Below are 13,730 nucleotides of genomic sequence, written 5' to 3'. Positions count from 1 at the left end.
GTTTATCCTCCTCTAGCTACCAACGGTCAATCATCGGACATTCTTATATCCTCTGTTTATCCTCCTCCAGCTACAAGCTAGATATTCTTATATCCTCTCTGTTTATCTTCCTCTAGCTAACAACGGTTATTCGGAGTGTTTGCGTTTGCTGATTGGAAATGCTGACCTCCAGAGTGCAGTGGACGTTCAAGACGGGAATAGACAGTAACTCATTTGGGTTTCGGATACAATTCCTGAAATAAAGAGATTTTGACACTAGGCTTTCATCCCAAATGGCAACCTATACCCTACTTGATGCACTACTTTAAACCAAAGCCCTATGGGCTCAGGTCAACAGTAGTGTACGATATAGGGAATAGGTTGCCATTTGGAACTCAGCCTGGTTATTACCAGTTTGTAATATGACCTGTTGTCTTGTGTATCAGAACCCCTCTGATGCTGTCGGTGCTGAGCGGACACACAGACTGTGTATACTCATTGCTCAACAAGGGAGCCAGAGACAAATGGCACAGAACAGCTCTACAAAGAAGGGTAGTGAGGAGAGCTGGCTGTACGCGCTCACACACAGAAAGAGAGGGGGAGACTTGTTCTGATCTAGGGCCATTGAACTACTAGGGATGGCTTTGGTGTGGGATCTAGCATGGAATATAAATTATGCCCAAATATACCTATTATGATTCCTTATTATTTAATAGATTATGAATTATTCAAATCCATTCTTGTCTCCCCTCCCTTCCTCCTAGGCGGTGACGGGTCACGAGGAGTGCAGCACAGCGCCAGCTTCCTGGTTCGGAAAGGTAAGGGGCGGAGCCCTGTCCACCTGGTGGCGACGTCCGGACACATCGTGGTGCTGGGGTGGCTCCTACACACCGCCCAGTCAGTGTGGACCCTCCCCGTCATCACAGACAACCAGGGCTACACGCCACTACACTTGGCCTGCTACAACGGTACGTACTGGACAGAGGGACAGCGAAGTGAGCCCGAGGCCACAAACAAATACACACATAAATATAGCGTGTCTTAAATCACCACAGCCAGCTTCGGGAGGGTACGAACCGAGACAGTCCGCACAGGAGCCTTAAGAGTCCCTCAGACTGAGAGAGAGGGAGGAACAACAGGCTGGCTGGCCCACACTCATCCTCTCGTACCACCAGGTGTCCTTCCAGCAGATACTGGACTTCAGAGGAACTGCTGCTTCTATACCCCATCTTTACCTTTACCCACAAAGGTCCTAAACGGTAGAAAGTGTCCGGCCAACAGACAGACACCTTATGATGGCAATAACCTGTAGTCCAAGGGGATAGTAGCACTTCACTGAGAGCAAAACAGACAGGGATCAAAAGATGTGGAAGAAGCATTTTCAAAACCTGTTTTGACTGTAGATATTGGGCTGAGTGTTTGGGCTGAGAAAAGACATTAGGAGTGATGTTTCATTTAAGTTTCATGAGAGTGATTGTCATGTTAATCCGCACACTAAGACAGTCAGAACGCACCTAGCCTCTTGTCTGTAATCCATGTGGGAGGAGGGGAAATCATACATTTTTTATGAACAAACATTTGAATAAAATCATTCATGTCTTAAGGTCTGTGGGAATCAAAACATCGTAGTATTTGCTCTCATGAGTAATTGTAAAGTTTTGATGATCCCAAATGGAACCCTATTCCCTATACTGAATATTGAACAGGGCCCATAGTGGTCTGGTCAGAAGCAGTGCACTCTAAAGGAAATAGGGTGCCATTTAGGATGCTGGTTTTGCATACCGGTATGTGAGCAACAGGACTTTTTGATGGGACATATTACATTTGTGTTATTAAACCTACCTGTCCTTTGCCCTCTAGAAAATATTTTTTAAAGTAAATGATTAATTCATGTATTCTTTCTTGTGATATTTATGTCATCATTTTATGCCTTCGTTAGTTACTGAGGGGTGGTTAGGAGAGTAGGGGCAGCTGTATGAGCGAAAACAATGATGCACACTAAGTACTACAACGTTTGTGAAAAGCACTGATACTATCCCGAGGCATGTGAGGTGGAAAACATGTCTCCCTTGGAGAGGAGAAACACTGTGTAAACCAATGGTAGGACAGCAGCAATTAGATTTTCTTCTGTTGGAAAATAAATATCTATATTATTTGTCTTTGGTCTTATAATCAATGTTTTTTAACAGGTTTTGCTTGCTTTAACTTCTTCAAAAACTGAAACCACTCAATCCTTGTTTGTGATTGCATGTTCAAATCCCAGTTTTTGTCTCTTTTTGAAAATAATTTTAACTGGAAATATGTGCAATACATTTGCTATGTTCACCAAATCAGCAACAAGAGGTTCACAGGTTTTTTCGTGTCATTATCATTCTTTTAAACGGATGAAACTAGCACGTACATATGAAATAGTGACTGAATTCGAAACTCCCATGAATTCTTTCAGTATCTGAAGTTTGCTGTATATTTTATGAGTAATCAATGTTATTTAATGATGAACTCTGGGTTATCAGTGTGGGTTATGCATTCTATTTTATTTTGCATTGCGTCCACAACATTACATTTTTAAAGGCAATAGTAGCCTACATTTGTTTACAACTGGCAGGATTTCCATGCGTGAATTTACAACCGCACAGAGCGTTGCATCAGCACGAGATTGGAAGTGCGTCAAATCTGTACAGCATTGTTACGTCATCACTGATAAACGTTGAAACTGATGAGAAACCGCGGGACCAGTTCAGTGATTCTCGCTAGTGCTGGAGGAGCGTTCATTTTGGCAAGGAAATGTACTGATTTTGCAAGGACATGGAGAATAAAGAGTTCAAGGTAGGCATGTTATTTAAGCAATAAGGCCCAAGGGGTTGTGGTATATGGTCAATATACCACGGCTAGGGGCTGTTCTTACGCACGACGCAACCCGAAGTGCTAGGACACAGCCCGTAGCCATGTGGTATATTGGCCATATATCACGAATCCCCGAGGTGCCTTATTGCTATTTATTATAACTGTTTACCAACATAATTAGAGCAGTAAAAAATACACGTTTTGTCATACCCATGGTATACATACAGTCTGATATACCATGGCTTTCAGCCAATCAGCATTCAGGTCTCGATCCACCCAGTTTATAATTATTTTTAAATCCCGATTTATATTAATTACTGTGGATTAAATATTGTTAAATAAATAAAAGAATGTGCTATTCATTCTGTAATATCAAACCACAAAGTCTATGGCGGGGAGTCATGAGAGTTGGCTAAAGGTACAGTAGAATCTGTTGTGTGTCAAATGGGGGACTAGGGTCAAAGGTTATTATGACACCACCTCCACATTTCTGACCTAAATGGCACCCTATTCCCTATGTAGGCTAGTGCACTACTTTTGACCAAGATACATACACTGGTTGGCCTACGTCACGAAAAACATGCACGCTCATCAATGGCCGGAATGCGTGTATCTTGTTATGACTCTAAACCTCAGCTAGCAAGTGCTCATTATGCAAATGTATTTGTTTGCAATTAACATTTAGAGACTAAATATAGTTTACATGTTGTCAACATTCTAAGCAAACCCTGTCTATTTTACCCTGTCTATTTTACCCACAGTTACTTACCAGTGTTGTTGCTAAACAACCAACCAGTCTATATAGTCCCACAGTGGAGGTGTCATAATACCCATAAAACCTAGCGGTCAAACAGGGAGGGAAATGGTTCCAATCGTTTTTCCACCATTAATTTTTCCCATAGGCGATTTTAGAAACACATAAAACAAGGGCTGTGTTTCATGTGGATTTACCGTGGTGTGACATTTTTATAACCATGTAAAGCTCCCATGGACAAGGTGACTTTTAGCAATACATTTGGCTCTATTTACTCTCAGATTCGAAATTTCTAATTAGCATCAAAGTAGACATGCAAAACTACAAATCCCTGCAAGCTCCTAATCGTCATTTCTAGCTGACACCTTTGCTAACAGGTATTGTGTCAATTTAAAACTTGCACTAAACAGTTCACAGAATTGTCCATTTAAAGAAATTAGCCAATTTATTAATTACTACATTTAGCTAACATTAGATAGTTAGTCAAGAGATTCTTACCTTTGCCTCGATCAGCATGATCATCGTGGCATTTGAAATTCTTTATGATAGCCACATTAGCAGCTAATTAGCATTTAATTTTGGGGGGGTAAATACAGGCGAATATATTGATAAAAGTCATCTTGTCCTAGAGAGATTTACACAGTTATCAAAATGGTAAGCCTACCTGAAACACAGCCCTTATTTTAAGTGTTTCTAAAATCCACGATGGGAAAAATGTATGGTGGAAAAACAATTGGAACCATTTCCCTGTTTGACTACTAGGTTTTATGGGGATTTTGACTCATTACTGTGGCACTCTATAGGGCTCCGGCCAAAAGAAGTGCACTATATTGGAAATAGGGTGCTATTTCGGACACAAGCATAGATATGATGCATTATGATGTGACCGTAGAAATAGAATCACTAGAAAGGATAGAGCCTCTGACCATGGCAATTTGACTGGTAAACTGAACTGTACACCTGACATGATGTTCTGGTGATTCTATTTCTATGCATATGATGCATTATGATGTGACAATGAGTGTTGGGTTAATGGTGCTTTCAAGGCAAGTGATCTTGGTCAAATCATGACTTCCATGGTCTTTAGGTCGGAAAGTTGGAGCTCTAAAAAGATGCCAGAGTTTCCGACTTTATTTAATTAAATTTTTTATAATTTTTTTGTGATATCCAATTGGTAGTTACGATCTAGTCTCATCACTGCAACTTCCCAACGGGCCCGGGAGAGGTAAAGGTCGAGTCAGGAGTCCTCCGAAACATGACACGCCAAGCCGCGCTGCTTCTGACTTGGAAATCCAAGTTGGATGACTATTGAAAACGATTTTTCCCTGTCGGAGTTAGTTTTTTCCCCCCGGTTGTCTTGAACGCACTGAAGTCGGAAGTCAGAGAGTTCCCAGTTGTTTTCAACACGGCTAAAGGCAACACAGTAGGTGACATCCAAACATGACTTTGTCCTGTCTTTCAGGAGTCAGAGGTCAGTGGGAATGACCTCACCCTCATAGACCTGGATGACCCCATCAATGACGGTGATGTTATGAAGGAAGACAGGTAAGTGATTTACACTAATGACACATTTGTGACTGGTTACAGGATCACATAGGCCTACAAATACAGATTCTGTAGTAGGTCAAAGGTCCTATGGAGAGGTAGGCCCAGAGCCATGTATTTAGAGAGATGGGACATCTATCTGCATTATGTTGCATTTACATCAATATGTATACATTATATGACACAGTATAATCAAAGATATCCATATGAGAGCTGGCTCCCCATGCGCAATATTGACATTTTAAACAATAATATGTAACTGAACATCTATTTTATAATTGACTTATTGGGTAAATGAAAGGCTCAAAGGCGCTAACATGGAGTCCTTTCTAAAAGTTTGCCAAATTCTCTAAATAATGTATATACCTCTGGATAGGCCGAGTCATCTCAGAGTATTGGAACCATATAATTTGAGTGATTCTATTCTAATTCTAGAATGATTCATTCTAATTCTATAATTGGAACACATCCTCACACTCACATTATAGCACATTATAGTGACCTTAGAGAGATTTCTTTTTCTGTATCTAGATCTGATAAAGATCACAGAGAGGTTGAGAGACAGACCACGTTGGAAGAGGCTGTTCTAGAGACAGATATCCAAACTCTGTCACTAGAGGCTGAAGGAAAGATTGAGATGCAGGAGGCTGATCTGAAGACAGATGGCACGTCTCAGTCACAGAAGGTTGAAGGAGAGATTGAGTTGGACGATGCTGTTGCCATCCCACCTCAGTCACAGGAGGTTGAAGGAGAGATTGAGTTGGACGATGCTGTTGCCATCCCACCTCAGTCACAGGAGGTTGAAGGAGAGAGTGAGTTGGACGATGCTGTTGCCATCCCACCTCAGTCACAGGAGGTTGAAGGAGAGAGTGAGTTGGACGATGCTGTTGCCATCCCACCTCAGTCACAGGAGGTTGAAGGAGAGAGTGAGTTGGACGATGCTGTTGCCATCCCATCTCAGTCACAGGAGGTATGATGTATTGTGTTTTGTGTTTTAATGACGCATTGAAGATTAAAATGACAAATGAATTTTCAAAGCTTGAGCTAGTAAAGGTCTTCTAATCTAGGAGGCCAAAGGTGAGAGTGAGTTGAATCAGGTTGATCTGAAGACAGCCACATCAACTCTGACACTGGAGGTCGAAGGAGAGAGTGCGATGCAGGAGAGTGATGATCTACAAACAGCCGGGACATCTCAATCCCAAGAGACTGAACGAGTGGCAAAGGTAAATGCTTCCAGATAACAGTGTGTGTGTACATTTCTGTTTGTGCATGCAGACAGTAGTTCGTAAACAGACATTGCATTAACAGTGCTATGGCGAATTTGATTGAATTCCAGCCTAAGTCTGCTTTCTGTCGTCCCCATCAGGCTGCAGTGGTGACCTTCACTAGCGTGACCCGCAAGGCTGCAGCCTCCCAGACCAGCCTCACCCTCAGCAGGGGAAAGAGAAGCTACCCAGACCTACACACCTTTGTGCAGGACATGAAGGATGGGTAAGTTGCTCTTTGGCTTCCCCATGCATCCCCTAGATATGTTCCCTATTAGAGCCTTGGTCAACAATAGTTCAGTATTTAAGGAATAGGGGCCATTTGGGACGCACCCATAGGGACAATCTCAATTGCATACTCCTCACGTCCTCTCTTCTCGCCTCCTTCTCAAAACCCATTGGATGAGAAAGCCCTCCCTTTTGACCTTCTCGTCCAATGGGTTTTGAGAAGGAGGTGATGAGTCTCGGACAAATACAAGGGACTTAACTGACCAAATGACCAATCAGGGATGTTTGGATGTGGCCTAGTTCCATAGAGGTCCATCCATAACGTAATCTAAGAGAATAGAGGTAATGTCATGTAGTTTAATTGTGTACCTTTATTTATTTACTTTTCAGCCATTGGAATCTGCTGAGTGAGAATATGCGTGCCGGGGTGAGTTATAGTCACTTCTAAAGTAGTTCATGTTGGTAAGTTGGACCAAACATTCCAAACTCTTATTGGTGGAAATCGTGCAGGACCTTTAATTCAGAGGTTCCCAAACTTTTTCACTCAGGCCCCCCTTTCCAGCATTGTGGAACATCCTGAACCACTGCTTTAATTGACTAGCTTGAGTGAACACATGGTGCAGCAGTGCAGCTCCGTTAACAAACTAACTCTGTATGGTCTTTTAACATTTCAGATGAGCAGACATGAGTTTAGTGCCAGGTGCATGGATATCACAAATTGGGTGATGGAGTCTGCATCCACTGTGGTCATTCCCGCCCTTGACCTCACCATGCAGATAGAGCTCTCTGATTCGTCAAGCTCTTCTGGATCAGGAAGTAATGAGGCAAGAGAAGTGACTTCTCTTGGCCGCAGCGTCAGATTCAGCTTTAGTGGAGGACCCAGTAGGCGCACCAGTTCTAGAACCGCTTGCAGCACACGAACTCCCACCCCTTTCCCCTCCTCTCACAGGTACTTACCCCTATCATCTTCTCTCACAGGTACTTACCCCTTTCCCCTCCTCTCACAGGTACTTACCCCTATCCCCTCCTCTCATAGGTACCTAACCCTATCCCCTCCTCTCACAGGTACTTACCCCTATCCCCTCCTCTCATAGGTACCTACCCCTATCCCCTCCTCTCATAGGTACTTACCCCTATCCCCTCCTCTCATAGGTACTTACCCCTATCCCCTCCTCTCATAGGTACTTACCCCTATCCCCTCCTCTCATAGGTACTTACCCCTATCCCCTCCTCTCATAGGTACTTACCCCTATCCCCTCCTCTCATAGGTATTTACCCCTATTCCCTCCTCTCACAGGTACCTACCCCTTTTCCCTCCTCTCACAGGTACCTACCCCTTTTCCCTCCTCTCACAGGTACCTACCCCTTTTCCCTCCTCTCACAGGTACCTACCCCTTTTCCCTCCTCTCACAGGTAGCTACCCCTATCCCCTCCTCTCACAGGTACCTACCCCTATCCCCTCTTCTCACAGGTACCTACCCCTAGCCCCTCTTTTCACAGGTACCTACCCCTAGCCCCTCCTCTCACAGGTACCTACCCCTAGCCCCTCTTTTCACAGGTACCTACCCCTAGCCCCTCCTTTCACAGGTACCTACCCCTATCCCCTCCTCTCACAGGTACCTACCCCTATCCCCTCCTCTCACAGCTACCTACCCCTAGCCCCTCTTTTCACAGGTACCTACCCCTAGCCCCTCTTTTCACAGGTACCTACCCCTATCCCCTCTCACAGGTACCTACCCCTATCCCCTCCTCCCACAGGTACCTACCCCTATCCCCTCCTCTCACAGTTACCTACCCCTATCCCCTCCTCTCACAGGTACCTACCCCTATCCTCTCCTCTCATATTTACCTACTCCTAGCCCCTCTTTTCACAGGTACCTACCCCTAGCCCCTCCTTTCACAGGTACCTACCCCTATCCCCTCCTCTCACAGGTACTTACCCCTTTCCCCTCCTCTCACAGGTACTTACCCCTTTCCCCTCCTCTTCTTGTAGGTCTTTCTAAAAACATTATTCCCATGTCCCTTGTTATAGGTACAAATATCCATTCCAGATCCACTTAGTGAGAAATACTACTTAGATACTTCCAAATTCTTGGATCATATTTTGTATTTTGTTACCATGTACTATTCATTTCTGTTGTGCATTCTGCAGGTCCATGACTTCCTTGCTGAGTGAGGATGAAGAGCGATATGTCTCCTCACCTGAGGGTGGTGATAGAGAAATGAGACACAGACCTCACTCAGCACCACTGAGATCTGTGTTTGGAATCTCTGAGGATTCTGTCTTCAACATGGTCCAGAGCGGCCAGTCGCAGAGTGACATCGTACTGTCGTCCAGTTGGAGTAGACGGGAGAAATACAGACCTGTCAAAATACCAACGGACACCAGGTTTATGATGGGTATTGTAGAGTTGGTTATGAACCTTCTCAACTCCAGATTGGCTGAGCTAATGCCAAGTCTCAGTCAGGGAACTCTAGGTCCGCTGTCTGGTAGTTACTCAGCAAGTCAGCAGTTTGCCCAAGAGATGCTAAGCATGGTGTCTGCTAAGATGTATTCCCATGCCATAGAGCATATTGCGCACGGCCACAAGTCTCCCCTTGAGTTAGAGAGGGAGCTTGAGGCCATATTGGGTCCTCTGGCTGGACAGGTTATAGTCATCATCATAGATAGCATCTTCAAGGCTAAAGCCAACGGAGGAAACAAGGGGCGAGCGACCAGCCCCTTGACCTATTTTCTCACTGCCATTTCGGCAGAAGTACAAAGCCTAGTTGTTCAGAGATCGGCTAGCAGACCGTCCACCAGACTGTCCAACAACGACCCACTGCTGAACATTTCCAAGTCAAAGGTCTTAAGATCAGTTCTGCTCAAAATGGCAGAACTCTTTGGTCAAGGTCCAAGTGAAACCTGTCTAGTTCCACTAGTCCAGAGTCAGTCCGACAACTCTATTTGCGACTGGACTCTGAATGCAGGCACCATTCATCCAAGTCAATTTCTGTCCAACAACAGAATGACAGAAGTTTCATCCGATGTTGTGGATCTTGTACTTGAGGTTTTTGGGATAACAGGATTTTTGGATAGCAGGAGCCCGTCAAGGCCACAGAGTGCCTGCTCCTACAACTCAGCTAGTGGAGCAATAGACATGAGAGCTCTTGCTGGGGACTTGGTCAGACAGGTGTCTGTCAAATTCAGACCCTTTGTCTCTGAGAGTCAACTCTCCACCATGTCCATGACAGATCTGTCATCATCTATTTCTGACTCCACCTTGAAGCAGTTGTGTTGTAGCTCTGCTGTTGCTGCAGCAACTGTCTGTCAAGCAATCAAAACGGAGCTCGAGAGCCAGAGACCTACCAACCTGTCAGCCAGAGACCTACTATCGTCTCTGGTAGAGACCATTGAGGACATGGATATCTCTGACGTCCTCCAGGGCCCGTCGGCCATTTTGGAGGAGGCTGCTATGATAAAGCACCCGGAGATGTCCACCTCGATAATATACAGGTCTTTGCTTCTCGACTCATCTCTCGCCTCCTCTAACATGGTCACTGAGAGCATTATCTTCAACAGTCCACGCCCATCAGAGGAGAATGTGAGTATTCAGAAGGTGCTCCCTGCTGATAAAGTTGACATCCTCCATGGTCAACCAGTGGAGGAGTATATCATCAAAGCTGAACAATGCATCACTCAGGTTATTCAGGATGCAGCTGTGACATATACTGGCGTGCTGGATAAAACCGACACTTGTGGGAAACTGTCGGAAGTTCTGTCTGTCTGTGTTTCCGCGGAGAATATTGAGGAAGCATCCTCTGATCTATTTGGTGGAATTATTTCCGACCTGCATGAGGTATTTGAGGTCAATAAGGCCTCCATGCGTACGAAATCAGGTCGCAAAATGTTCTGGGTGGAAGTGAGTTCAGGTTCCCAGAAGATTTATACCAAAACCCTGGACAAACTGAGGAAGCTTTTCACCTCTCACCTTCTCACTGAGGGAAAAAATACTCCTGTGCAAATTGAGCTCTATGACACTGGACTACTTGTAACTGAGACCACTGTGGAGGTATCTCCTGTACAGAAGACAGACAGTAATAGCTCTTCTATGTCCTCAGCCTCAGCCCACCAGTTCACCCTCGACACCTGCACTAAAGGGGTCATCAAACAGGTGATCTCGGTGCTGAGGTTGGAGACTTCAAAGGAAGACCGCTTCGCTTCCGTTGGGGAGAACACGTCAAATGCGTCCTTTGACTTCAACCAGAAGTTGGACACGATCATTTCAAAATTGGAGGACCTCAGCATTTCGAGTGACGTGGCGTCAGCTGAGATTGCCACGCTCACGCGATCTCGTAGTGCAGCCAGCAGAACCTCTAACATTTCCATCCAGAGCTTTCACAGTGCTGAGTTCCGAGCTAAGGCCAAACAGATTGTGCGTGAGGCCATTCTCAGAGCTGCTAGCGAAGCCAACTGTTCTTTGCCACAGAGCATGCCTAGCATCACCTTCTCACACCATGTGGTTTCTACAACTGAAGATATATTGAATATGGTCATGCAAGACCTTGAAAGTGTATCCCAGTACACAGTGGAGGACGCAGACTCCTTCCCACTAGGAGAGAAAAAGCTGCAGTCCCAACTCAATCCCAGAGTTGTCTTCGACAACTCATTTTTTGCTGCTCAAATCATGTACCACAGAGTAAAGGATAGACTGAACGTCTTTTTGTCTTTTCCACCCGTGTCAGTCACCACAGCTAAAGATGTGCTGGACTTCACCCCTGTGGAGACACTCAGATGTTCGAAGTCCCCTGACACTGCTCTTGTTAAGGACAGGAGCCGCCCTCCGTCTGTGAGAAGTGAGAAGCCATTTTTAAAAGTCAGTTTGACTAAAAGGTTTAAAGCCCTTGTGTCTTCGAGTGGCTCCTCCACAGACCACCATGTAATTGACACATGCAGTGAGGATGTCAGTCTGCCCACCAGGAGTATGTCAGTTGTGAGCGACACCAGTTTGAAGAGAGCCTCTCCTCTCCATGGTAGTGGATTGAGTGAAAGTTGTGAACCTCTTGTGGCTCTACAAGACGGAACAGTGGCAGTCAGCCAAGAAGGCTTTAGCAAAACTGCAAAGAAGACGCTCAGCTTGATCCTAAATGTGATCAAGTGCAGATTGGCCAACTCTGAGAGTTCATCTGTTGGGCAGAATGCAAGTGAGGAGTGTCTAATAGCCACTAATATGTTAGACTCTCTACTGGAGAGTCTTGACCTGTTGCCTGACATGAGCGCTGCCGATGAGATCACAAGGACAGAATGCCATACCTCTAACACAATGGACAAGACAGGTTCACAGTCAGCGCTTGTGAGCCAACAAGAAATGAACAAATCTGACACCGGTATCATAGTGAAAACTATAATGGACACATTGAAGACAGACGACCCAGAGATGACTTCAGCAGAAGAAAATCTGGATAGGCTTCTGTCAATTGAAGCCCTTCAAGATGCGTCTGGCAACCTGATCGCAAAGGTCCATGGTCTCATTCAGGAGATAACCATAAGCCGCCAGCTTCAATCCATGACTGGCCACAGAAGCCTCTCTCAACCAGCGCTGCCAAAGCCAGCACTGAGGAAGCTGTCAAAGGACGATGCGTCAGAGCTCGTTTACAGCTTTGCCCTCACTTCTGTTAGCAGACTCCTGGGGCAGTGTTTTGGTAGGCCTATGCCACCCACTACTGACAGGGTTTTGGATCAGGTCATCAAGTTGATGACAGACATGGTGATGGACAGCCTGACTGATCTGTCCAAGTCTGCAATGGAGGGTGGTAAGTGAAAGTACCTCTTTTCATCTGCATAGGACTTCAGTGTAACATGATGCTCAATACATTGCGTTTTATGATAACTTTGCTGGATGCGTCCAAAATGGCACCTTCCATGTTTAGTGCACTACTTTTGACCAGAGCCAGACCCTATGGGCCCTGTTCAAAAGTTGTGCACTATAAAGGGAAGAGAATGCCTTTTGGAACGCAGTGACTGCTTTCCATTGTTGCGTCCTCTTCTCCCAGTTATTGTACCCAGGTCAGTCACACCAGCTTGCTCTTCTTATTTAGACACCAGCAATGCCGCAAGTGACATCACTCATGGTGTTGTGGCTGACATTAATGCTACTGAGGAATTCCCTGCCAGGGGCCTTAGCCCGGCTGATGTAAAGGCTGACGGCATGGCCCGCCTTCCCTCTGCCAGAGGGGAGGAGAATAAGAAGAACAGGAAGTGGCGCTTCCTACCCAAAATTGGCAAGATTCCAAAGATCAGGATGAAGGTAGGGGGCTCTGGGGCTGAAATGTACCCTACAGATTCACTACACCCCTATTGTCTCTCAGCATTAGAACAATGCTGTTGTCATTGTCTTTAGGAGGTTGAGTGAGGCCGCTGTAATACAATCCTAATACACATGGGAGAAAGTAAATGTATGTGTCCCAAATCGCACCCTATTCCCTATATAGTGCACTACTTTTGACCAGAGCACTATGGGCCCATGTCAAAAGTAGTGCCTTACGTAGCCAATAGGGTGCCTTTTGGGATGCATGCCATATATTTTACACAGGCTCAGTTGTCTTGATGTGTTTTGTCAACAGCTGTTCAAGACAAAAGGGGAACCGAAGAGCCACCCTGAACAGGATGCGCTGCCTACCAAACGTCTCAGAGAGACTCGTATTTCACAGAGTAAGTGATAAGCATCGACAATGTCATATTGATGTATCACCCTATGTCCAGCTTGTTAAAACAGTGACTACAGATACAGGTGGACAGACAGGCGGACAGACAGACGGATAGACAGGCAGACGGACAGACAAACACACACGTTCATTTTCTGATTATGAAATATTCTTATCACAGATGCTGAGTGTGAGGTTCCAGAGGTTCCATCCACTTCCCCACCCAAGGAGGACCTGACAACCACACTGGCCCCTGCTCCCCAGGAGTGCCAGTCCCGTAAACGCCCTCTCTTAGTCAGGGTGTTACGAGCTATCTCCAGAGCCGTCTCCAAACCATTCAGAGGAGCTTTTGGGAAGAAGAATTAGCCAAATGCCTGATTTTATTACTATTTTAATCAGAGCCTTTATTTAATAAAACATTACTGCATTGA

The 13,730-nt window shown here is 45.3% G+C and overlaps 1 protein-coding gene across 3 annotated transcripts; it reads left to right on the top strand.

The window, feature by feature from the left end:
* The first annotated feature begins 2,667 nt into the window (after positions 1 to 2,667).
* Positions 2,668 to 13,730, top strand: LOC129846763 (uncharacterized). Of its 3 annotated transcripts, none has more exons than XM_055914628.1 (10): positions 2,668 to 2,805; positions 5,040 to 5,122; positions 5,654 to 6,035; positions 6,190 to 6,345; positions 6,489 to 6,613; positions 7,006 to 7,042; positions 7,290 to 7,564; positions 8,768 to 12,902; positions 13,219 to 13,306; positions 13,481 to 13,730. In XM_055914628.1, the coding sequence occupies exons 1-8, from the start codon at positions 2,785 to 2,787 to the stop codon at positions 12,414 to 12,416; spliced, it is 4,728 nt and encodes a 1,575-aa protein (XP_055770603.1). In that variant the 5' UTR covers positions 2,668 to 2,784; the 3' UTR covers positions 12,417 to 12,902; positions 13,219 to 13,306; positions 13,481 to 13,730. The 3 variants fall into 3 exon arrangements, with proteins under 3 accessions (XP_055770603.1, XP_055770602.1, XP_055770601.1); XM_055914627.1 differs by having other exon boundaries at positions 5,654 to 6,092; positions 6,525 to 6,613; XM_055914626.1 differs by having other exon boundaries at positions 5,654 to 6,092.

Source organism: Salvelinus fontinalis, unplaced genomic scaffold, assembly GCF_029448725.1.
Source record: "Salvelinus fontinalis isolate EN_2023a unplaced genomic scaffold, ASM2944872v1 scaffold_0625, whole genome shotgun sequence".
NCBI classification, from domain to species: domain Eukaryota; kingdom Metazoa; phylum Chordata; class Actinopteri; order Salmoniformes; family Salmonidae; genus Salvelinus; species Salvelinus fontinalis.
The sequence above is the reverse complement of the archived record's forward strand: the minus strand, read 5'-3'. Positions and strand labels throughout refer to the sequence as shown.

Bases quoted from the DNA above. Each gene is read 5' to 3' on its own strand.
- LOC129846763 (XM_055914626.1), top strand. From the start codon at position 2,785: ATGGAGAATAAAGAGTTCAAG. The intron at 5,123-5,653 runs GTAAGTGATTTA...TTCTGTATCTAG, and splicing joins GATGTTATGAAGGAAGACAG to ATCTGATAAAGATCACAGAG. The intron at 7,043-7,289 runs GTGAGTTATAGT...TTAACATTTCAG, and splicing joins GTGAGAATATGCGTGCCGGG to ATGAGCAGACATGAGTTTAG.